Source organism: Notolepis coatsorum (genome assembly GCF_963971535.1).
Source record: "Notolepis coatsorum genome assembly, chromosome: 13".
NCBI classification, from domain to species: Eukaryota; Metazoa; Chordata; class Actinopteri; order Aulopiformes; family Paralepididae; genus Notolepis; species Notolepis coatsorum.
The window spans coordinates 41,836,889-41,862,316 of record NC_140177.1 but is presented as its reverse complement, the minus strand read 5'-3'; the positions used below and the strand labels follow the sequence as shown (position 1 = coordinate 41,862,316).

The 25,428-nt window shown below is 42.0% G+C and overlaps 2 protein-coding genes across 5 annotated transcripts in view; one reads left to right on the top strand and one right to left on the bottom strand.

Annotated features, from left to right (window-relative positions):
• pik3ca (phosphatidylinositol-4,5-bisphosphate 3-kinase, catalytic subunit alpha) overlaps positions 1-18,315 on the top strand; it is a 49,323-nt gene extending 31,008 nt beyond the window's left edge. For all 3 annotated transcript variants that reach the window (XM_084327170.1, XM_084327171.1, XM_084327169.1), the window contains exons 15-21: positions 1,312-1,418; positions 1,810-1,931; positions 3,008-3,086; positions 3,686-3,856; positions 4,350-4,467; positions 4,578-4,729; positions 16,199-18,315. In XM_084327170.1, the coding sequence (XP_084183296.1) occupies positions 1,312-1,418; positions 1,810-1,931; positions 3,008-3,086; positions 3,686-3,856; positions 4,350-4,467; positions 4,578-4,729; positions 16,199-16,469 (1,020 nt within the window). In that variant the 3' untranslated portion in view covers positions 16,470-18,315. The remainder of the gene's footprint in view (positions 1-1,311; positions 1,419-1,809; positions 1,932-3,007; positions 3,087-3,685; positions 3,857-4,349; positions 4,468-4,577; positions 4,730-16,198) is intronic.
• Positions 18,316-20,304: 1,989 nt separating this feature from the next.
• On the bottom strand, positions 20,305-24,993 carry kcnmb3 (potassium calcium-activated channel subfamily M regulatory beta subunit 3). 2 transcript variants are annotated; one of them, XM_084327253.1, is made up of 3 exons: positions 24,842-24,993; positions 24,000-24,174; positions 20,305-21,893 (listed from the first exon to the last, which is right to left on the bottom strand). In XM_084327253.1, the coding sequence occupies exons 1-3, from the start codon at positions 24,958-24,960 to the stop codon at positions 21,519-21,521; spliced, it is 669 nt and encodes a 222-aa protein (XP_084183379.1). In that variant the 5' UTR covers positions 24,961-24,993; the 3' UTR covers positions 20,305-21,518. The 2 variants fall into 2 exon arrangements, with proteins under 2 accessions (XP_084183379.1, XP_084183380.1); XM_084327254.1 differs by having other exon boundaries at positions 20,305-21,869.
• Between the last annotated feature and the right edge of the window lie 435 nt (positions 24,994-25,428).

Genomic DNA, 25,428 nt, shown 5'->3' with positions numbered 1-25,428 from the left:
TGGCGCTCCTGAACCGCCAGAGAGCTCAGTGGGTCCTCCTGGTGGATCTCAGGCCAGCGGAGGGGACATATAAATCCGATCCCAGATTTTTTAAATATTGATATCAAAGACGCTGTAAAGCGTCTTCGGCAACTTGAGCATGGCCGGGAATGACGTGTTTAAGCGTTTCCCGGCACCCAAAGTGTTAAAGGGGATTTTGATAATCGGACATAAAAATGACCAATATGTTCTATGTCTCGAGAGCTTGGCTCACCCGAAAGAGAGCAGACCTCGAATGAACTGCAGACACCATTTCCTCAACTACCGTACTTTTCGCACTATAAGCCGCACCCGACTATAAGCCGCAGCAGCTAAATTGAATGATGTGTACATATATAAGCCGCACTGGACTATAAGCCGCAGGTGTTTTAATGTTTAATTACCATATGTAAGGGTTCGTGCACAGAGGGGATTGTCACAATACTGTCGGACAAATAACAAGAATTAACTCATTTACAAGTTGTATTAAGTTTAGCAAATAAGGGAACAGATAAATAACATTTCAATGCAGTAAAAAAAGCAATATTTTCGGGTTTGGTCCACATATAAGCCGCACCGTTATATAAGCCGCAGGGTCGAAAAATGGGGAAAAAAGCCGCGGCTTATAGTCCGAAAAGTACGGTATTTCTTCAACCTTGCTGGAGTTCGCCCAAACAATTAAGGTTGTAAATCGGCCATTTAAATGTTTAATCTAATATCTGTAAACGTGGACAACTGTCTCCCTTAGTGGGAAATCGGGAGTGTCTAAACTTGAATTTGTGATGTCATAAACCGACACTTTTAGAAATGTGTCCATTGACACTGAAGTCACCAACTTTGTGGGCTCAGATAATTTTAGTTCAATCCAAATTAGTTTTATTTAAATAATAATAGCTTTGATTTATATAGTGCCTTTCATGAAACCCAAGGCCGTGGGGCTTACAGCTCTGAATCACCCGATGAGCACTGTCATAGTGTCCTAAGACATGTTCCATTATTCACCAGAGTCTCTCTGGTGTTCAGCATTTGGAAAGAATTGCTCATCTTCACATATTTGAAACTGAGCTGTATGATATAGATATCCCGTGTGAATTCTATTTTAGGGTGGATTTTCCCTTTTTTTAAAGTCACACGTTTCCTGTATTTACCACTCTTTTCACCCGAGTCCTAAGCTGTAAATATGAATACAGAGGAACCATTCTGCTTTTGAATCAGTTGCTGCATCCCTGCTCCCCCTGACTCCTCCAGCATTGCATTATCAGTAGCTCATGTCTTCTCTCTCTCTGCCCGCAGGTTCAAATGAAGTTCCTCGTGGAGCAGATGAGGAGGCCCGACTACATGGACGCGCTGCAGAGTTTCACTTCCCCCCTGAATCCAGCGCATCAGCTGGGCAACCTCCGGTATGTTCAGGAGTCCCTCCTATTTATATCCAGCTCCTCCTCCTCCTTCTCACACAGGCTACAGCAGACATTTCACATCTGTGTCCAAACTCCAGAGTATTGCCGTGCCTTGGATTGTTTCTTAAGTAAACCAATCTATCTTCTTCACATGCCTTACACTAATGACGATCAGAATTCTAACTCCTCGTGTGGAATGATGGCCATACATTTTTTTGTGTGGATAATGTAGGCCATTATTGACGTCTATTTGACGTTGTAATGAAAAAAAATATATATATCTTTACTCTTTGGCTCCTGACTGGTGTAGCTCCTTCAACTTGTGCAAAACAATGATTCTGTGGATCGCAACCCATGGTAATGGCTTCATGTAAAACCCCTCCTCTGTTTTCAGCCTTGAGGAATGCAGGATGATGTCGTCGGCCAAGCGTCCTCTGTGGCTCAACTGGGAGAACCCAGACATGATGTCAGAGCTGCTCTTCCAGAGCAACGAGATCATCTTCAAGAATGGAGATGGTGGGTTCTCTCAAAACACACACACACACACACGCACACGCACAGAGAATAATTCATATGCCTGGCCAACCTACTGTGGAGAGGTCAGAATAATCCAAATTGTCATGAAATCTTCTCAAGAAAATGGATTTGATATATTGATATATTTTCAAAACATTTAAAACTTTTGCCATTCCTTTCTGGGCGGACTGCCAGATCGCCCGCAATGAAGTCTCCACTTGACGTGCAAAAGTCACAATGAGTGTTGCGAATATACTCTTTTCCTCTGCCTGCAGTGCTAAGTATAACTTTTGCAAGTATAGGGTGTTCGTGCCACTCTCTGGAGATACGTCTGTTATCACTGGACTGCAGGATGAAAAATGGAATTGTTAAACAAGCCATTTTGTTTGGGGAACGTTTTCCTTGCACTAGCAAACAGTTTATTCATGTTGAAGGACATGTTACAAGTTACAGTTGCTTTTCATCTGATTTATTCCTCGTTACGGACGCTGTGCTTCTCTGCAGGCGTGCTGAGAGTTCATTAGTCAACGCTGAAGTGATGTTTGTCCTCAAGTTTGACGGCGTGAAAAATCGATTGTAAACTTTTCATCAGTAAATTAACATTCCACATGAATTCAATTATAGAGTGAATGATTACCCTAATGGAACACTTGGAAACCATCGATTCCTATTTTGAAAGTACCGGTATATGATAATAATATAATTTACAATTCTGTATTCAGTTTCCTTCATTGTTTTGGTATAGATAGATAATCACGATACTAAACTTGATATTATAAACAAGTAAAAATTCTGGTACAGTGATGATACCCACAGTATATACAGCACACACATCACATCACTGTACACAGACTTTAATCAAATTGCACTGTAGCTTCTACATTCTTCTGTGCCGTTTATACGCACTGTATCTGGCAGGGGTGACTTTGACCAGATGTCCACTCTGTTTCATAATGCATCACAGAGTCCATCCAAGAGTGGCTTGTCATCTAATATTCACTCAAATACTCCTCCACCCCCTCCCTCCCTCTCTCTCTCCCTCCCTCTCTCTCTCCCTCCCTCCCTCCCTGCTCCAGATCTGAGGCAGGACATGCTGACGCTGCAGATCATTAGGATAATGGAGAACATATGGCAGAACCAAGGGCTCGATCTCAGGTAGGGGCCTCTCTCTCTCTCTTAGCATGACAGTGCGGAGTTGCGGACGCAGGCGTAGTCAATGAAATGCCCCTCACGTTCCCCGCTTTGTGATTGAATGTAGATTAATAACCCCCCCCCCTAATTAATTCAGCGTCGAGTCTCATTACCTCTGCGGCGGAGACACTAAACCGGGAAGTGGCGTAGATGGGGGAGGGGCCAATACGTGGGGGATTCTAATAGGTCAAGTTACCATGTCGTGCTAGGAGGAAGTCTTGAGGGAGCGGAGGAAATCCGTGCGTGCAGTGATTGCACTTTGAGGGCCGTGCGCCTGCTTTTGTGTGATTACATCTCGAGTGCTGCTCCTCTGACGAGGGCTCTCATTGAGAAAGACACTTCAGCCCTTTGTTCGGCTCTGCAGGTTAAAATGAAAAGACATCAGATGTGATTACATCAGTGTAATTAGTTTTTATTCTGTATTAGGTATACTCTCGACTAGAGACCTGTCTGTCATCCTTTATGCTTTCTCTAGCTCTGTGTCCTCCTGTCGGTCTCATCTGCTTTGGAGATGTACACTACCTATACACTATTTAACAGCACCCCCCCCCCCCCCCCCCCAGGATGCTGCCATATGGCTGCCTGTCCATCGGTGACTGTGTGGGACTGATCGAGGTGGTGAGGAATTCCCATACAATCATGCAGATCCAGTGTAAAGGAGGCCTGACGGGGGCGCTGCAGTTCAACAGCCACACACTGCACCAGTGGCTGAAGGACAAGAACAGGGGAGAGATGTGAGCAGTAATGATAATGATGATTTACAGACCTTCTAGACTGCTTGTCTAGGACTCAAGTCACTATACACAGAATAATGAGATTATGAAGGCTTGATGTCCAAAATGTAAACATTTTTAAGCATTTACATAAATGGTTACATACAAAAGAAAGTTCATAGTTTTTTAATAGAGATTGTCACTCTAACCTTTTCAAACTAATTACTAATGGATATGATTACCGTAATTGGTTTGCTTAATTTGGGTAATAAATATAGCATTATTTGAACTTATTAAGATGTAGAAATAGTCAACATTTTCAACATTTTATTGAGCTCTTTTTCTTGTGATTTCCTTCTGATTTTGTTTGACTGTGCTCTTTCTCAATGTGTAACTTGCACCAGATTATTGAGGCTTGATTGTATCGACCATTGCAGAGCCAGTAGGTTGCATCAAGAGATTTATGCCTGCTTTTGATGTAAGTAATTTCTCATGGCATGCGTTTGATTCTTAGGTATGATCAAGCCATAGATCTGTTCACACGGTCGTGTGCAGGCTACTGTGTAGCCACCTTTATCCTCGGCATAGGAGACAGACACAACAGCAACATCATGGTCAAAGATGATGGACAGGTAGAGCTCATAACTATTTAATAATTCATAATAAAAATTGGTTGAAGAGTTGGTTTTGAAATGCCCACAATTGTAATTTTTTTTTTTTAATCTTTTGGTCCTTTTTGCAGCTATTCCACATAGATTTTGGCCATTTCCTTGACCACAAAAAGAAGAAATTTGGGTACAAGAGAGAGCGGGTGCCCTTCGTCTTGACGCAGGACTTCTTGATCGTGATCAGCAAAGGAACCCAGGAGTGCACCAAGACCAGGGAGTTTGAGAGGTATGGATTGTTTCTGCCCCTGCTCATTATTTCACTTATTTCAATTGTTAGTGAGCTTTTGAAATACATTCATCTTAGTGGTAGACCGATATGGGTTTTTTGATATTTAGAGAATAGGATGGTCGATATATATAATATAATGCTGATATTTAGAGAGTAGGATGGCCGATATATATATATATATAATGCTGATATTTAAATATAATGCTGATATTTAGAGAGTAGGATGGCCCATATATATATATATATATATATATAAATGCTGATATTTAGAGAGTAGGGTGGCCGCTGGCAGATATATATATATATATATATATATATATATATATATATATATATATATATATATGACTATTATTATTATTTTTCTATCATTATTTTAATGACTTTCTGTTCTTTAAACATTTGTTTTTATTAATTCTAATGCAATATAAATATAGATTGGCTTATGCTGTAGATTTCAGAACGTGACTAGTATTTAACACAATGGCGCCCGACCACGGAGATCTCCGTGTTTCGATTCCGCCCGTTGTGGACAGAAGCACGGATATATCCGTGGCAAGTTGTTTTTGCTTTTATTCCATTTTAATAACCTATTCAAGGTCGCCGAGATGCACTGCAGATGTACCCTACTCTTTGAATTTGAGAGTGCAATACCGGCCAGATCCTCTTAGGGGCGCTATTGCGATAATCAGGGAACAAAATAAGTACCCGCCAACCGCCAATGGCGGGCAGATTTAAGGTTTGGCGAGTAAAAATGAAAGGTCTGCCCGCCACCTGGCGTGTAGTTCATATCGATACTCTTATTTTGAAAATCCTGTGCGGGTCTCATTTCCGCCCCAAGCGCAGCTCCAGTCATTGTGACGGGGTCCTTCCCACACATAATTAATTAACACAAAACTACACAGGTGCTACACATAAAATGGATTGCCGTTTCCTACACATTATATAAAAACAACCTCCCATACCAATAAATAAATATATATATACACAACACAACAAATAAATATATATACACAACACAACAACAATAAATAAATATATGTATGAATGGATATATGAATGTATGTATAAATGCATGTATGCTTAGATTAATGGATATGTATGCATGTTTGATTATGTATGAATGTATATTATGAGTGAATGTTGTGTGTATGTGTGTGTGCATGCTGCCCCGGCGTCAGTGACAGACCCACTCTGATCTATCGCTCCGGCAGCTAGCAACGTTCGGTTCATATGATACTCTTATTTTGAAAAAACCCGTGGCAACTCGACAAGTCATATCCGCCCCAGTCCGTGCTTCTGCTCGCATTAAAGCCGAGCAGCGCTACACAGCAGTGCCCCTATTTTTCGACCCGAAATAAGTCTGTGGTGTTTTTTTTTCTCACAACGGGTCTAATGCATCTACATGCTTTGCATCGTCGCCATTCCTTTATGCCCACATCGCCCGAAATGAACGTTACGTTAGCATAAGATAACAAGTTAATCCTGATCAGAGGCAGAGCATAGAGAACAGCAGACAGTGTGGACTGAGGAAAGGGAAATGGGGGGGGGGGGGGGGGGGGGGGGGGGGGGCACTCTCCTTTTCTCTGTGTGTGTGCGTGCGTTTGGAAAGACGATGAAGTCACTAGGACTCGAGTATATTTTAGTAAACTGAGGATTACTGAGGATGGACAATAATGTTGATATTCAAATATAAAAAAGTTTTGAGAGGAGTGGAAGTTTGAAGACAGACTAGACTACAATATGATGCGGGGGTGGTGAGTTGAAACAGTGTGTGTGTGTCCCTCCCGACCCCACTTCTATGTTTCAATAAATTATTTGCATTTAAAACTATTAACGCTGACTAATTCCTTCAGTCTACTCAAAATTATGCTAATATTCCTTATGTTGTTTATGATATTAATTGAAAATAGCATATGAGTAATAATAACTCATGGCGATATACTAAAAAGCTATTTATAATTTTTGGCTGGTAAAAAATCTGCCTGGCTGGTCGTTTTTAAAATCTACCAGCCAAATGGCTGGTAAGTCAAAAAGTAAATTTTGTTCCCTGGCGATAATGCAGTGTGCCCTGTGGCTGAATGGAGCAGTCTTTTTCTTTTTTTTTTTTACTTTCAATGGAGTTTTCAGTTAGCAGGATTCTGGATGTGCAGCATGTAGCTTGGATTACGTTTTGGAATGCGGATTTCACTATGCAATAAGGGGATTTATCATCAGCCAATGGACATATCGATCTACCAGATGGCGATCGATAACGGGGAAATGCTCGGGGGTATCCAACCGGCTCATGGTAAGATCTTTTTCACGTAAATTACAGCCTGATCGAGCCTTGTTATGATACGATACGATCGGCCTATGTGGCTACTTAGACGAACACGGTTATTGGTAATCAATAAGAAACGACGTCCCCCGCCTAGGCTTGGGCGGTATAACGGTATTACGGTATACCAGGGTATTTAGAAATAAAAAAATCAATACCGTCCGTCACCGTCAAAATCACAGATGCGCTTCAGCTTCTATTTCAGTGAAACAGAGTTTTGAGTGTAGTGCACACACGCGCCAGCAGAGGGCGAGACCAGGCGTCCTCACTAGTGGAGCAAGTGGGTCACAACGGTGTTCACGTTTTACGGTAATGTTGCGACAGTGCTCTGAAAATACCGTAAAGCGTTGTGACGAGAGTTGGTGTGTGTTGTTGTGGTGCACTGGTGGAGCTAGCAAATAATCCGTCTCTTATTATGTGAACTAAAGAGTACAAGGTTTACACAACAGCCCCCACCGCCTTTTTATTGTATTTGTACCGTCCTGTACTATCCGCTGTCAGCTGTTTATCTCTCTCTGTGAGCTACTGAGCTTGATTAACTAGCGTTAGCTCACGTTAACTAGCGTTAGCTCTGCGGCTAATCTTAGATTACCCTGAACTAAATCAATGACTAGGTTATAAAGCATTCGAGTAGTTTTCACTGCACATAGAAGTAGCCAAACAACGGGAGCATTTCGGGAGCATATGACCAAAACCCAGGCAATTTCGAGCCCTTAACGAATCAAATAGTCTGCCATGGCTAGGCTAGATGCTAACGCAGTAACGCTAACGGTGCGGGCTTCTGACTACCATTCTGAGAGCTGACGATGATTTGTTTACTTGGTAACACGGGTTGCCCCCCCCCCCGCCCCGCTGATTAAAATGAAAGTCATACCGTCAAATACCGTACACCGGGGTATTATCTCATAAAGGTATGACGGTGTGAAAAAAAGGATACCGCCCAAGCCTACCCCCTCCCCCCCCCCCCCCCCCCCCCCCCCCTTTCATGCATACATGCTTGAGGATCGTGCCGATCATATGCAGTTTGAGTTTTAACTGTAGCATCTGTATAACGGAAATGCCATTGGATATAACGTTAGTGTCTATTAGCCCTTTATCTCGCCTTCCAGCAAATATACTAGACCAAATGCCGTATAACGCTTATATTCACGGCGCTATAAAATGAGAACGTATTGATGAGAAAATTATTTCTTTAATCCATTTTGAAGGGACGGTTTATGGTCCCAATTGACAATGAGAATGGACAGATAGCAATACTATAAAAGTATAGATTTAGCTCTACAAACAGCCCCACGTCTGTTTACATTTGCCGGTCCTCTAGAGATTTATTAGACGCATCCCAATGGCCCCGAATGTGTTAAGAAAGAGCAGGGTACAGCACGTCAATGTCAAGCACTGTCATTCAACTGCATTATAACAATATATATTTTAACACTAGCCAATGGTCTGATTAGCCATTAACGTTAGGAGCAGGGGCTGGGCACGCCCATACAATAGTTTTTTTTAACTCTGTAAGCTAATTTACTGATGGCTTAGCTTGTTGAATTACAATTTCCAACTAACGTTATTCGTATCGATAAAACGTAGATAATTCATAGTCTATAATGGGGACATAAATCCGTCGGATGGCTGAAGATGTGTTTTATATTGGCAGATGTATTTTAGTGAGGGGCGCATTGTGCCTCCTGGATTGATGCTCCTGAAACAGTGCAACCAGTTACCTAATCAATCAGGTGTGATAGCAGTGGAATTGGAATAGATAAATTGTTGAAGCAAGGATAGGGCTGAGAACCACTGTCCTAATCTGACTGAGACATAATTCTTTTAGAATCTTTAAGTCTTTCCTAAATCAGAACTAAAGCCTATTCATTTGAATTTCAAATCAGCCTGCTGTCGCTATTCAGCCATGGCCTGTAGGCCACGCCTATACTATAAGCCCTTCTCCTCTGTAGAACAGAAATATAATATATAGCCTAATGAATTTCACATTTTGCCTAATTATCATTTAATGCAGGAGGAGACTAAATTTGTTAAATAAGCCATTACAGAAATGTAATTATGTAGGCTAAATGAGACAATTTGAAGTTATAGGCAGAGGTGTGAGGTTATTGTTAAAGATGGTAGACTATTGCTGGACCCCTGCAAAACCAGGGTCTAATGGACGTTTGCCGTCAGAACGGGGATACAATAGGATAAGACTTTAACACCTGGCATCACTTTAATTTCATCTTTTCCTTGATGAAAAGAGCCGCTAATTAAAACAAACAACCGCATTGGCAATGACCGCAGAGTTTGGAGCCCAACTCGGGCACAGCAAACTATCTACAAAGCCCCATTTTGAAATACTACGAGTCATCTGGACATGGTCTGTTGCACGTTCCTGTTCAGTGCGAGGACCAACATATGGAGTCTGCAGGGAACATTGGTCCGTTCATTTAACCGTGATCACAAACATCTGATCACAGAAGATTGTCTTTTGTGTTCTAGTTGAGACACTGGAGACCTTTTTCATATGTCAAGTCATTTGCCTAATGTTCGAGGGTCTTTACACCATGCTGGAAACGCAGACAACAATGGTGCTGAAGGAACCTGGTCCCTGGGACTAAAATAGATTTATATAATATAATAATTATAATGTCATTTCGGTCAAAAATGGGCTTAAAAGTACAGAGATGGGAGTTTAGTTGTATTATGGATCATGAAGGCGCAACTTAGGCTCTGTTTCTATCTGTCTCTCTGATTTCTATCTGTCTCTCTCTGTTTCTATCTGTCTCTCTCGGTTTCTGTCTGTCTCTCGGTCTCTCTGTCTCTGTCTGTCTCTGTTTCTATCCGTCTCCTCTGTTTCTATTTGTCTCTCTGTTTCTATCTGTCTCTCTCTCTCTCTGTTTCTATCTATCTCTTTATATCTGTCTCTCTGTTTCTATGTGTCTCTGTTTCTATCTGTCTCTGTTTCTATCTGTCTCTCTGTTTCTATCTGTCTCTCTGTTTCTATCTGTCTCTCTCTGTTTCTATCTGTCTATGCCTCTCTGTTTCTATCTGTCTCTCTGTTTCTATCTATCTCTGTCTATCTGTCTCTCTGTTTCTATGTCTTTGTTTCTATCTGTCTCTCTCTCTGTGTTTCTATCCGTCTCTCTGTTTCTATGTGTCTCTCTCTGTTTCTATCTGTGTCTCTATGTCCATCTGTCTCTCTCTGTTTCTATATCTCTCTCCATCTGTATCTCTGTTTCTATCTGTCTCTCTCTGTTTATCTATCTGTCTTTCTCTGTTTCTATGTCTGTCTCTCTGTTTCTATCTGTGTCTCTATGTCCATCTGTCTCTCTCTGTTTCTATATCTCTCTCCATCTGTATCTCTGTTTCTATCTGTCTCTCTCTGTTTATCTATCTGTCTTTCTCTGTTTCTATGTCCGTCTCTCTGTTTCTATCTGTGTCTCTATGTCCATCTGTCTCTCTCTCTGTTTCTATCTCTCTATCTGTCTCTCTATGTCCATCTGTCTCTCTCTGTTTCTATATCTCTCTCCATCTGTATCTCTGTTTCTATCTGTCTCTCTCTGTTTATCTATCTGTCTATCTGTCTCTCTGTTTCTATGTATCTCTGTTTCTATCTGTATCTCTGTTTCTATCTGTATCTCTGTTTCTATCTGTCTCTCTCGGTTTCTATCTGTCTCTGTATGTCCATCTGTCTCTCTGTTTCCATCTGTCAATTCAATTCAATTCAAATAGGCTTTATTGGCATGAAATATCAACATACTTATTGCCAAAGCAAGTCCAACATACAAACAATAACATATATATTATTAAGCAATAAAACATACCATAATATTAGCAATAAGTAAAACAATCAACAGAAACATATTAAATTACAAAATAAACATTCCATCGGGTAGTCATTTTACAGATGTAGCCACCCAGATACATGTATTTACAGGGCTTGTTCTCTTATTGTATGACAACCATCTACATATTTTGCAGCTAATACTGTACACTGACTTTTCTCCCCACATATATATAACAGCTTTTGATTATCAGGGAGATGGATAAACTGTGGATCAATTTTATTTATTTTATAAAAGAAAACTTCTCTTAAATCCTTGTATTTTTCACAGTATAGTAGGAAGTGAGGTTCTGTCTCAACATCCCCCTGATGACAAAGTGAACACAGCCTGGCCTCTCTGGGCAGCCAGTTCTGCCTGTGACGGCCTGTTTCTATGGCTAGACTATGTCCACTCAGTCTGTACCGTGTCAATGTCTTTCTTAATTTTATATCATTCACAGTAGTCAGGTATTCTGCCACCGTGTACTCTCTGTTTAGGGTCAAATAGAATTCTAATTTACTTTGAGATTTGGTTGATTTGTTCCAATATTCTATATAGTTTTCTTTTTGTTTTGAGGTTATTTGGTTGGGCCAGATTTTTTGGTATCTGTCCTGAGGCATTTGTGGGCAGAGATTTCTGACTATCTGTCTCTGTTTCCATCTGTCTCTATCTGTCTCTGTTTCCATCTGTCTCTCTCTGTTTCCATCTGTCTCTCTGTTTCCATCTGTCTCTCTGTTTCCATCTGTCTCTCTCTGTTTCCATCTGTCTCTCTGTTTCCATCTGTCTCTCTCTGTTTCCATCTGTCTCTCTCTGTTTCCATCTGTTTCTATCTGTCTCTGTTTCTATCTGTCTCTCTGTTTCTATCTGTCTCTCTCTATGTCCATCTGTCTCTCTCTGTTTCTATCTGTCTCTCTCTGTTTCCATCTGTCTCTCTCTGTTTCTATCTGTCTCTCTGTCCCTAGTGCACACTGTGTTGATGCACTTTGCTCACTTTCAATAAACCACTTGTCTTTTGTAGGCCTACGTCTCTTAGCAGCAAACTGGCAAAAATACAAAAGAGAATAGACTACTATGTTTAGGGATTAACAAATGGATAGATTTCAACACAGCCCTGCAGACTATGAATCCATCTCCCTGTTTGGTCTGCACTCTCGTAGTGTTGTCACGATACGATACCTTGAAAAGTATCGATACTTCGATACCATTTCGATACCAAAAAATAAAAATAAATATATATATATATATTTTTAAACAAATTTAGCTTTTGTTGCTGGTTGATTCTCCTCAGCTTCTCTCTGGTACTATAAGAGAAGATAAATATAACACTTTTAAAACCCTTTGTTTATCTTTAGATCACACATTTAAAAATAACTGTTCATCTCACTTCAATCATTTTTATTGCAGATGCAGAACATGGTATTTTCTCAAGCAGACAGATGTAAACACTGTAATCTGTGTTGCATGTACCTGACAAACTGAACTGTTTGTATTACAGTTAGTAACAGTTTCGATTTTTATTTAAAGATAACGAGAGAGAGAGAGAGAGAGAGAGAGGCTATGCTCGGAGCATTTTAGTAACGTTACATTTTCAACAAGATTGCTGCTATTTAAACACTTCATGGAAACGGGGTAACGTTAACCTTATGTCGACTGTAGGCGGCTACGTGGCGTAGTGGGCAATGCGCTCGCCACGAATGACGGAGACGCTGGGCTTGCCTGTTCGAGCCCAGCGCTCCACATTGCTTTCAGTTTAGCTGGTCGTTCATACTAATACACATTGGCCGTATTAGGGGGTGGGAAACTGATGGGTGGGGATCGGGCGTTGTGGACAGCGACTCCTACAGGTCGGTTGGTGCGCCTGCGGCCTGCGCAGTAGAATCAGGAAGTGTCGGGGGCAGCGTGAGCCTCCCACGCGTTACTCCTCGCAACTGAGAGATCGAGCTGCGCAGGTGAAAAGATGCGACTGCTGTTACCTCAAGTACCGGAGGGGACTTGTGCTATGTATGACTTAGTCCACATTGCAGCCGGCTTGTGGGAGGCAAGAAACAGCGTTTGTGACAGGGGACGGTTGAATTGGATGATACGAAATTGGGATGGGAGAAAAATATAGAAAATGGGAGAAAAAGTGGATAAAAAAAAAACGTATGTCGACTGTATGACCTCGACATAACGTTTAAACGTTAACATTACTCCGTTTCCATGCAGTAATTATAAATGTGGCCAGCTAAGCTAAGCTAACGGAGCTAACGGCTAGCAGTAGCTAACGTTAGCTGGTAGCTGTAACGTTACTAACAACGAATCAGCTGTTGATATTATGCACCATCAGTAGACAACGTATCATGTATTAAACTAGAGTTAATGGTTTAATGCTTCAGTCACAGTGACGTTGAAAGAGCAGCTGTCACGAACCTCTTTCATTTCTTTATGGAGATCCACGTTGGCACTGCTCTAACACCGCTTGCAAATAGCATTGGGGCATCTTTATCTTGTCCTTTGTTGTTTACTTCAAACCCGAAGTACCTCCAAACAGCACTTCTGCTGTTTTCTTTATCCACAAGCACAAGTTGCGGAGGCTCTGCATTTGCCATCTTCAGCTAAAATGTTTGTTTACAAACTGAAGACGGCTCTGTGAGGGGGAGGGCTGGACTCGGAGGAGGCGAAGGGGCAAGCGTGTTCTGAACAGCGTGTCAACAACTTGCGGTAGAGCACTCGCCAGCTGGTACCGATACTGCAGAAAGTATCGGTATTTCGGGAAATGAGTATCGAAACCATTTTAAATATTCAGTATCGATATGTATCGATACTTCAATATTTTTGACAACACTACTCTCTCGCCCCATTCATAAGTGTTGTGATCTCTCTTGGGGGATGGGTTCCTTGTAAAGTTCAATTCAGCCAGATCATGCAGACAAGCTATTTCCTTTCAGTAGGTCCGATCTATTGAATAAACCGCTGTAATAGCTTACTATTTCCTTTCAGTAGGTCCGGTCTATTGAATAAACCGCTGTAATAGCTTACTATTTCCTTTCGGTAGAAAATGTGCACTCCTGTGGTTTGAAAGTGTGTGGTGTTGTATTGAGTAGGTTGTTGTACACAATGACCTCAGCAATTATTTAACCTCTTTAGCCTGAGTAGTCCATCGGCGGACTGCAAATGACATCACGTCATAAATCTATCTCTCCAGACTGTATGACATAAGTAGCGGTTTTTTTCAACTGTATCCAAGAGTGAAGACCCTAACCATGTCACAACAGCAGTCATAGTGTATATTTTCAGCAATACGTTTGTTTACCAATAGGTTAAAGTGTTATTAGTGAGATTTTAGTTTATGGAATGTGTTTATTATTTAGCGAATATCTGCCATTTTGAATTAGCGAAACGTCGCCAGTTACACGATTCCTTTATTGTTGTAGTCATAATATGAGCAGAGGGAATCCAGAGCTCTCAATGAGCATTGCAATTTATTTATTTTTTTGATCCACTTTTTCTCCTTATTTTCTATTTTTCTCCCATCCCAATTTCGTATTATCCAATTCTTCCCTCCCCTGTCTTGAACGTTGCTAGACTATGCCTCCCACTGGTTGGCTGTAGTGAGGATAGAAGCCTTGCATCATGTGTCCCCTCCGGTACACGAGGAGGCAGCCTGTCGCATCTTTTCACCGCAGCAGCTCGAACTCTCAGTGGCGAGGAGTAACTCGTGGGAGGCTCACGCTGCCCCCGCTACTTCCTGTTTCCGCCACACCGGCGTCACCCAACCGACCTGTAGGAGTCGCTGTCCACAACGTCCAATCCCCACCCACCGGCTTTCCCACCCTCTAACACTTGCCAATTGTGTTAGTATGATGGCCGGCCAAGCACACAATATTTCTGACACTGGGAATACATTCCCTGAGATCCATAGATGTCCCTAGATACCAAGAACATGCAAATGGACCTTGTAGAAGTGGAGCGATCTTCCATTTACTTAGGTATGTATTTTTAGGCGGATTTTCAGAAAATAGGGCTATGGCTTAACGGGTTAAGCAAGAAAAACATTATTTAGCTGTAGTGTTGTCACGATACTGGAATTTCGAACTTTGATACGATACCTTGAAAAGTATCGATATTCGATACCATTTTTGATACCACGGAAAAATATTTTAATATTAAAATGTTAACTTCTTTATAAAAATTTAAAAAAAATTATTTCGCTTTTGTTGCTGGTCGATTCTCCTCACCTTCTCTCTGGTATTATAAGAGAAGAGAATATAACACTTTTAAAAACATTAGTTTTAGGGCTGGGCGATATGGCCTAAAAATAAAATCTCCCATTATTTTTTTTTAAATCCGATTTACGATTTTAATCGATTTTTTTTTCTCTTGAAAACTAGAAATCATTCAAATAACCTTTGTTTTTATTTGACACAAAAAAAATATCAAACCAAGATGAATTTCCCTATTGGGATTGAAGTGCAAACCTAACTTTCACCAATCTTCATTTAAAAAATAATATATAATAATAATAATAATAATAATAATAATAATAATAATAATAATAATAATAATAATAATATATAAAAGGTTACTCTTGATCAAACAAAGATGAATGTCCCTATTGGGATTAATAGTGCAATAACTTGCTTTTTCACCAAACTTCACTTAAAACAAATAAAAGGTGCCTCTTGATCATCAAACAAGAATGAATTTCCCTATTGGGATTAATAAAGTGCAAATCTAACTTTCACCAAACATCACTTTTTGTCAAATCTTTTGGTGACTACATTTTTTATTTTTTTTAATCGATAGTGCAGAAAGTATCGATATTGCGCGAAATTAGTATTGAAACTGTTTAAAATATTCAAAATCGATATTTTTTACAACACTATCTAGCTGTGAGCTTGCTCTTGAATTTGTGAAGCAACATTTCCCCCCATCATTCTCAGCCTTACCAGCAACTCGGAACCAAACAACTCGGAACCAAACAACTCTGAATTAATGTGTTTGGAGATGGGGAAGGAAGAGCAACATTTGGAGAAGGAGAGAGAGAGGATCTGGGAATGTGACTGCTGGAAGGAAAACAACAAAAACAGGCAGCGGTTCAAATAAATTCTCATGCATTCCATCCCAGTCTGGTCCATTTTATGTGTGAGAGAGAAGGAGACAAGTCAGAGAGAGTGAGGAGACTGTCAAATAGGAACGGTCTGTCTCCTATTGAATCGGATAAAGCCTGCCCAATTTCAAGGTCATCATCACCAGATTATGTTTTTAATCATTAAGATTTGGCTGGGAGGCTATTAGCACATTTCTCTGTGATAACACAATATTCATTTTTACACACCCCCCTCCCCCCGACAGGTTCCAGGAGATGTGCTACAAGGCCTACCTTGCAATCCGGCAGCACGCCAACCTCTTCATCAACCTCTTCTCCATGATGCTGGGCTCGGGGATGCCCGAGCTGCAGTCATTTGACGACATCGCCTACATCCGCAAGACCCTGGCCCTGGACAAGACGGAGCAGGAGGCCCTCGACTACTTCATGAAGCAGATGAACGACGCTCACCACGGCGGGTGGACCACCAAGATGGACTGGATCTTCCACACCATCCGCCAGCACGCCATGAACTGAGGAGCCCGGCGGGAGGCTCGAGGGAGAGAGAGAGACGAGGAACGGCAAGAGGGCAATGACGGCGATGCCGTGAACTAAAGGGAGTCGCACGCAGGGGTAGCTTCACCACAGCCAGGCTGGAGATCTAGAAAGGACTGTTTCTGCTTGGTTTGGTGACCCTTAACATCACCCGCCAGCACCCCCATGAAAAGGAGCAAGTGGCTTTGCCAGTAACTGAAAGGAATCATCGTATGCCTGCTCCAGAGACTAAACAAGGCAAGGGTGGATTTTTACCTTCATCTGGCTTCTTCATAGGAACGAGGAGAGTATGGTCGATCTTTTTTTTACGTTTTTGCCTTCTTCATATAAATAAAACTATGGGCGGATCCTTTTGTTTTTCAGTATGACATCTACAGCCATTGTTAGCATTAAGAAGAACATTTTTGTTTGCTGGTACACTCTGAAACGTAGCCAGCTTTTTTGTCATTATGAACTAAGAGATTATAAACTTGTGTCACTACCTGTAATGAACTGATCAAGGCAGAGATCTCTACACACTCAGCCAGTCTGGTGTTTGTCGACAAAGTAGGCACTATCATCCGGCTGAGCGGGTTCCTATAGAATCATGACTACAACCCCCGCCCCCCCCCCTTACAATCTTAGGAAACAATCACCGGTGCTCTAACTGACCTATCTTAAACCCTGCCCCTCTTTTCATGGTCCTCCAATCACAACAGTTGTCATTGGAGGATCAAGAAAAGAGGGGCGGGGTTTAAGATGGGTGAATTCACTTGAATTCATTCTCACGAGAGTGGCATTAGTAGTACTAACAGGGTGGTGAGCGGTTTTGAGAAAAGAAAACGCTACACATTTAACACTTTTCTGAAGCATTAAGGTTTTGTTCCTAGCCGAAATCCTGACTTGCTGATCATATCGTACTAGCCTTCCAACGGCATGCCCTCTGTGACTTTGGATATCACGTCACGACAGTTTCCCCACTTAGAATTTTTTTTGTACAGAGGTATTCATAGTCTTGTATGCATACTGTGCACATATTATTCCTTATTCATTTTTGGTCATTATTTTCTACTGAGCCAAAGTACTAGACATACAGTGTATAATCCCCACTACTCGGCAGTCTTATCCATTTTTTTAAAGGAGAGAGAAAAAAAGTCACTACTATTCCAATCCCTTTGTAGCACTGATCTCTGCAGTATTTTGTGTTTGTTTTGTCTGTCTGTCTATCAGTATTAGTGTGTGTCGAATGTTCAGGCACAAAGCGTTTGCCGTCCAGCCCCAACCACACCCCCACCCACCTCCAACCACACCCCCACCCACCTCCCCAGTTGGATTCAACACAGAAGGACTTAAGAAAAAAATAAAAATAAACATTTCAGGCTCCAGGATGCCCAGCTGAACAGCATGTTTTGAATTCATCCTCTTCTCCTTTGTTGTGCAGTTGTTTCTTTGTTTGTTTTTTTTGCAGGGGGAAAAAAAGGATGTGCAATGTTCTTATTGTATGCTGTGCTGTTACACTATGCAAATTGTGATATTTTATATGTACTGTATGTTGAGAAAAAAAACGGAAATACTAAAACGTGTTATGTCGGGGATCGAAGTCGTCGAGAGAGAGATGAGTCCCCCCTCCCTCCCCCAGGTGCAGCCACAGCCGTTAATGGCAAGTAAACTTTGTTTGTACAGAGACAGTACATGGAAGAGAGAGAGAGAGAAAAGAAATGCACAATTATGCACTGTAACAGTATCACCTACTTCTTCCTGACAGGGTGACTGAAAAAGAACTGTAAAAAAAAAAAAAAAAATGCCTTTTGACCCTGCCTTTCTCTCATCACTAGACGTTTTCTTTGAAGCAGCAACTGAGTCTCTAGACTTTGTGGAACATTTTAGCCCATTGGCAATACGGTTCTTTTTTTTTGTGAATTTCTTGCTTCAGCCTATTTGTTATAGCACTCAAGTTGACATCGTACATGGCATATAACCGATTATTTACAAACTAGCCTCCCCACCTTTCCTCTTTTACATTCAGTATACAATCCTATTGTGACAGTTGAATCCATGGGGAGAAAAAAAACGAAAAACAATGTAACCGAAGTGAATTTGTGGTTTTACCTTAAAGTGTCTTTGCTTCCTCTTCTCCTATGATTGTTGCCCTTAATGTGTGGAAGAATTGTTCTTGCAGTATTGCTCACTGCATCGACAAATAAGTGGTCAATTAATGTCCCCCAGCTCTACCAAATGACACCGCAAAGGGCCGGTTTCCTGCTGTCTGAAAGTCCACATCTCTTTTTAACGGATACTGTCTTCTAAAGATGTTGTTTTGTTTTATTTGTTTTTTAACCTTACGGACACCACGGCTGCTCAGGAAACCAGTCCTCCGGTATGCATGCATTTCTGTACGGGATACAGATCATTGGGCCGGACCCATTCAGAACGAGAGTCCCCATACGTATAGTATACTACAAGAACCATCATAATCCATCTTCTTTTTTTTTCTTATTTGTACTTACTATAGTTGTTATCCTTTTTTTCCCCTCTCTCACTGCATTATGCATGAGGTCCTTGAATAGCCTCTTTTTGTGTTTGACCTGATGTTGTTTACTTGAATTTCATGTATGGAAAAAAAAAAAGACCTTGTTACTTGTGTGTTTGTGAGGTACAACAATGTCACGATGAAGGTAACGGATACTGATAACTGCTACTACATGTGCAAATGCTTTCCTTGAATAACTCTACAGAGGTAATATATTTTTGTATTCTAAATGTAGGCAAACTCAAATATATATAGTATATGTATAACCGCTAACCAAAAGGAAAAAAAAAATGAAAAAAGACAGAGAAAGTGGGATTATGCATTGTGTATAACATCCTTTTACAAAACCCAGTAGACAGCTTCTAGTTGTTGAAATGATATGAATGACAAACCAGAGATGATGCATTGAATGAAGGACAAGAACTTAAGTCTGGTCGAGAGACTACAGTATGTATGGACCGAGTAGAAACACCTGTAGGTGAAGGTTTCTTGCCCTAAATGGAGAAGGTCTGTAAGCACAAAGAAGAGAGGGAGAATGAGAAAGAGAGAGAGAGGCTACCCTGCATGTTTTTAAAGAACCCGACTCACATGTTGGTTATCTATTCATCTGTAAATATCATAGAACCTTTTAGATTACTCTTGTTACTCATATTCATAAGACCATTTCTGAGGAGAAACTATTATTTCATTCATTCATTCATTGTACTGCTAAATAAATACATTTCTCTGTATCTGAACTCGGGAGATCTCCTTTCTGATATAACTTTAATGTAATTTAGAGCGCTTACATTACATCAACGTGTTTCAGCAATGGGGAGTCCGTTTAGCGACATTCCCTATTGTAGGCCGGCCTTCCGGTCGGGCAAAAACATCAGGCTTATGTACAGTTCTAAAATGTGTCGTTGTGAAGGAGAACCTGCCTCCCAGAGCCAGTGATATCGGCGGCGATCCTGAGACACGGCACAGTGCTCCCCCCTCTGCATTCCACCCACTCAGTAACTACGTATTTTTACTCAAGTACTGTACTTGAGTACAATTCCGAGCTACTTGTACCTTACGTGAGTATTTTCATTTTAGGGAACTTTATGCTTTTACTCCACTACATTTCAAAGGAAATATACTTTTTACTCCACAACATTTATCTGAACCCATCAGTTACTAGTTACTTTGAAGAAAAACATGCCAAAAATGTGTTAAGATTATATACTTTTGAAGCCTGTCAACTTTCAAGAGGACGTAATCAGCAGCAGAACTGGGCCACATACCACTTTAACATCATCTTTAATCAGAGCGGAATAACTGGACCACATACCACTTTAACATGACCTTTAGAGGTCAATGGATGGAAGATTGAATGCTCCCAAGCAGTGGAATACACAAACATGTAGAATGCATACTTTTACTTTAGATACTTAGGTACATTCAATAGCAAATACTTCTCTACTTTTACTTAAGTAGAATTTGAATGGAGGACTTACTTTTACCAGAGTACTCATTTACCTGGGTATTTCTACTTTTACTTAAGTAAAGGAACTGTGTACTTCCACCACTGATGAAACTCGAATCAGAAGATAGTCCACAGAGTTAAGAGAATAGAGACCATACAGAAACTGAGAAACGAAGCTAGCTTAGTTTGGCACTTCCTATCTCTTGACAATTTTTATGTTCTTCTCACTTGAATTGAAAGGTAGCATGGCTCTCCACAGTTTCATGTTACCAGGACGCGTCTATTCTTATCCTAACGGATTTATGCTTCCGCGTTCACGTTTTGTGCTCTGATTGGCCACTGACGTTTCTAGTCGCGCCAATCGTGTGACGGCAAGTTCTTTCGCCGGTTAAGCTTAGGCACTCTTTCGAAGTTGGTTAAGGTTAGAGTTTGTCTTAGAGCAGGGCGATAGAACACCAGCCCTGATTCAAGTTTCAAGTTTCTTTAATAGTTGTCATACAGAAGTACAGAATACTTTTATACAAAATGCTTCTTACTGTTACGCTCCAGAGACTGTGCAAGACAAGATAAGTATGAAATCAAATAAAACTCTTAATACTATAAAAATTAACAAAAGAAAGCACAGTCTCGACGGAGCGATCAGAAAGGCAGCCGTTCGGTGCAGCGCGATTCCAAACTCTAACCTTAACCAACTTCGAAAGAGTCGCCTAAGCTTAACCAGTGATAAACTAGGCGTTAGGTAGTTTGCTGCTGTTCAAGGAGGAAATGGGCGCGTCACGCGATTGGGCGCACATGTCACATGACCAGAAACGTCAGTGACCAATCAGATCGCACCAGAAACGTCAGTGGCCAATCAGATTCGCAAAACGCGAACGCGGAAGCATAAATCCGTTAGGATAACGGACCAGGACCCATAAAACAACACATAAAAACCAAAGATGGACTCTAGAAATCAATCTGAAAAGGTTGGTTTCTCATAATTCCTGAGACATTTACCCATTTGGAGCAGTGCTACATTATCACAAACCATTTCCCCTGGCTGTCGCTCCTTCCGGCATGATTCTAAATCTCTGCATCATTTAGCACAGTCCTGTGTGGGGGTGTTTGCGCTTGGCCTCCTTCTGAGAAGCCTGTAGAGTTTACCGTGGGTGAGCTTGGAGGTCACCCTGCCCTCCGTGGTCTGAGAGCAGAGATGGGCCAGGCACTGGGTCAGCTTCACCAGCCCCACCAGCAGAGCGCCGCCACCCAGCATCAGAGTGGGCCACAGCAATGCGAACAGGGCCCGCCGCACAGTGTACATCCTGTTCAAGATGGCGTCCTCCGGGTGCCTCGTGGGGTCAGTGAGGCAAGAGAGGGAGCGTCCCAGTCGACTATCCAGGTCCATTTTCACCATTAGGACTTCATCCAGAAGTTCCGTCCTGTCCATCTGACATTTGGGTATGTAGAAACACTATTGAAAAGATAAGGTATACATATGTTGACATTATACATTCGGTAGCGTCTGTGTGTGTGTGTCTGTGTGTGAATCTGGCCAATATCTCGCGAATTATAGGGCCAACCGCCCTGTGCTTTGGTGCAGAAAGTTACATGGGCACAATGATGATCATGTGGGAATTTAATTTCTGGCATTCTCTATTGACTTTTATTTATTTTTTTGATACTTTTTCTCCTCTTTTTTCTATTTTCTCCCATCCCAATTCCGTTGTGCCAATTCTCCCCTCCCCTGTCTTGAACGTTGCTCGCATATGCCCCCCACTGGCCGGTTATAGGGAGGATAGAAGCCTTGCATCACGTGTCCCCTCCGATACACGAGGAGGCAGCCTGTCACATCTTTTCACCTGCCAGCGCGGACTCTCATTGGCGAGGTGTAACGTGTGGGAGGCTCACACTACCCCCGCCATTTCCTGTCTCTGCTGTGCAGGCGTCCCCAACCGACCTGTAGGAGTCGCTGTCCACAACGTCCAGATTACCACCCATCGACTTCCACCCGCTAACTCTTCCAATTGAGTTTAGTATGACGGCTGGCCCAAGCCGGAGGCAACGCCGACAGCCGGAGTCGAACCCGGTGTCTCTTGCGTTGGTGACGAGCGCAATGTCCGCTGCGCCACCCAGCCGCCCTCCATTGACTTTTATGTATTCTTTTGTGTAGTTGTGGTACACCTTTTTACCGCCAGAGGGCAACAACAACGGTTTAAAATGCTGCCACCGAGACTACTGCAAGGGGTCAGCACAGAGACAGTGCAACACTACAGACAGTTGGCCACTTCCTCTATCCCAGAATGCTTTGCAGTTGCACCAAGATGTGTGGTTCCAGAAGTAAATGGATTCCACCATTGAAATCTGCGCTAATTGTACATCATAACCAGCTATTGTTTCAATCACTCAGTTGCAATCATAACATGATTTGCAGATGCACTTGACTTGAGACATTCATATGTATACCTTTCAAGTGGGCCCTGGCCAAGAAGGCAGCATACAAATTTTTTTGACATATAGAACAACATGGAAACAAACACAAATAAAAACAAGATAGTGAAACCATACAAATAATTTTTTTTTTTGAAAATTTCTTCACATTTCTATGAAAACAGACAATATTAAAAACATGATCACTCCATGACAAGAAGGTGCTCAATACTTTCTTGAGGGACTCAAATCAAAAGGCCACAAGAGACGACATAAAACGTATGTATACATGCTATACGTCCTTCATTCATTGGGGGGAACTATTTATGACCCACTATAGCATGTGGGTCATAAATAGGACATATAGCATGTGCTCCAATGAGCACCCGTTCTAGTTCTCTATATATATATTTTTTATCCACTTTTTATCCTCATTTTCAATTTTTCTCCCATCCCAATTTCGCCTCGCCAATTCTCACTTCAATTCTCCCCTCCCCTGTCTCGAACGTTGCTAGACCATGCCTCCCACTGGTCGGCTGCAATGTGGACGAAGCCTTGCATCACGTGTCCCCTCCGGTACACGAGGAGGCAGCCGTCGCATCTTTTCACCTGCACAGCGCGATCTCTCAGTGGGAGGCTCACGCTGCCCCCGTTACTTCCTGATTCTGCTGTACAGGCGCACCAACCGACCTGTAGGAGTCGCTGTCCACAACGTCCGATCCCCACCCACTGCTTTCCCACCCCCTAATACTGCCAATTGTGTTAGTATGAACAACCAGCCAAGCTGGTAGCAACGCCGAGAGCTGGGCTCGAACCCAGCATCTCCTGTGTTAGTGGCGAGCGCCTTGCCCACTGCGCCACTTAGCCGCCCCCTAGTTCTCTATATTTTATTGTAATTTATACTACCCTGCCTGCACCTCCCTTCCCCCTCCCTGTGATGCTAAGACACCTGCATTTCCCCGCATGGATTAATAGAGGAACATCTCATCTTATCTTGACTTGCCCTTCTCAGTACTGTGGAGGCACGAGAGCAGTTCTGAGAAGAGCTTTCAGTGTAGCAATCAGTCACTGTGGTGTGAAACACTTCCTAACAACCCCCCCAAAGGCACTGCCTGGCCCTGTACGTCATTAATAGTTAATGCGACTCTACCTCAGGGACGAGGTGGACGGACTCCTCGTTGTAGTGAAGGAGAACCTTCTTCCCAGAGCCAGTGATGTTGGCAGTGACCCTGAGACACGGCACGGTGCTCACCCCTCTGCATTCCACCCACTCCTCCAGAACGTCAGCCTGAACCGGCACGCAGCTCGCCTCCTCCTCCCAGTTACTGGGAAACAACCATGTGGTTCAGAGAATCTCTTACATTAGTCTGTAAATCTGTCAGTGAATGTCAAAGAGACAATACGATACACTTCAACGATGCACTCGATATACTGTTGTTGAGTGGTGTTTATTTTGCTGCTAACCAACCTGCTAACCAACCATTAATACATTTGTATTCTTATAGATGGTTTCAACTTGACAACATAAACATTCTAAAATGGACTAGATTTGATTTCCTGTCACCTGTTGATATTAGCAAACACTGCAATGAGAAATATACATTCGATTTGGGTCCAAGGCAGCTGCTCCCTAGCAACGCAATTCCACGTCTATATTATGTGTAACGGTTCTCAATTGGTCAGAGATTGAAGAATGACTCGGAACTGCTTTCTATCACTTATTGCCTGCAGAAGACACATAAAACACAGTTGTAGTCTTCTGGTTAAACCACATCTTGTGTACCCTCGGCAGAGAGATACAACACTGCTGGGTGGGTATGGGTACGGCATCACAACAGGGACATATACAGCGTGATATGCAATGACCCAAAACATCACAGGTGGCTCCAAAACAAATACGGTGTGAGGTTTCTCAATTTAGATCAAATTCATATGTAAATAAATACCATTTCTAACTCTGTTCCATATGACTACTCTGAACAGAGACGTTACCTGTTAATGTAGGGTTTAACTGTGGTTATCCCCACCACAAAGAACATGAGCACTGAGAAGGCCATCATGGCGAAGCCCAGTAGAATGGCCCTGTCCTCCCCAACGCTGGAGACCGGCATCTGGCTCTTGGCTCTCTCCCCTCCACGTCCATCCACACCTCTCCTCCACACCTGCTCCTGAACTGCCACTGGGTGGAAGAACTCCCTGGGTCACACACGTGTATACAGACACATAGAAACACATGTATACAGACACATAGAAACACATGTATACAGACACATAGAAACACATGTACACATGTATACAGACACAGAAACACATGTATACAGACACATAGAAACACATGTATACAGACACATAGAAACACATGTATACAGACACATAGAAACACATGTACACATGTATACAGACACATAGAAACACATGTATACAGACACATAGAAACACATGTATACAGACACATAGAAACACATGTATACAGACACATAGAAACACATGTATACAGACACATAGAAACACATGTATACAGACATATAGAAACACATGTATACAGATACATAGAAACACATGTATACAGACACATAGAA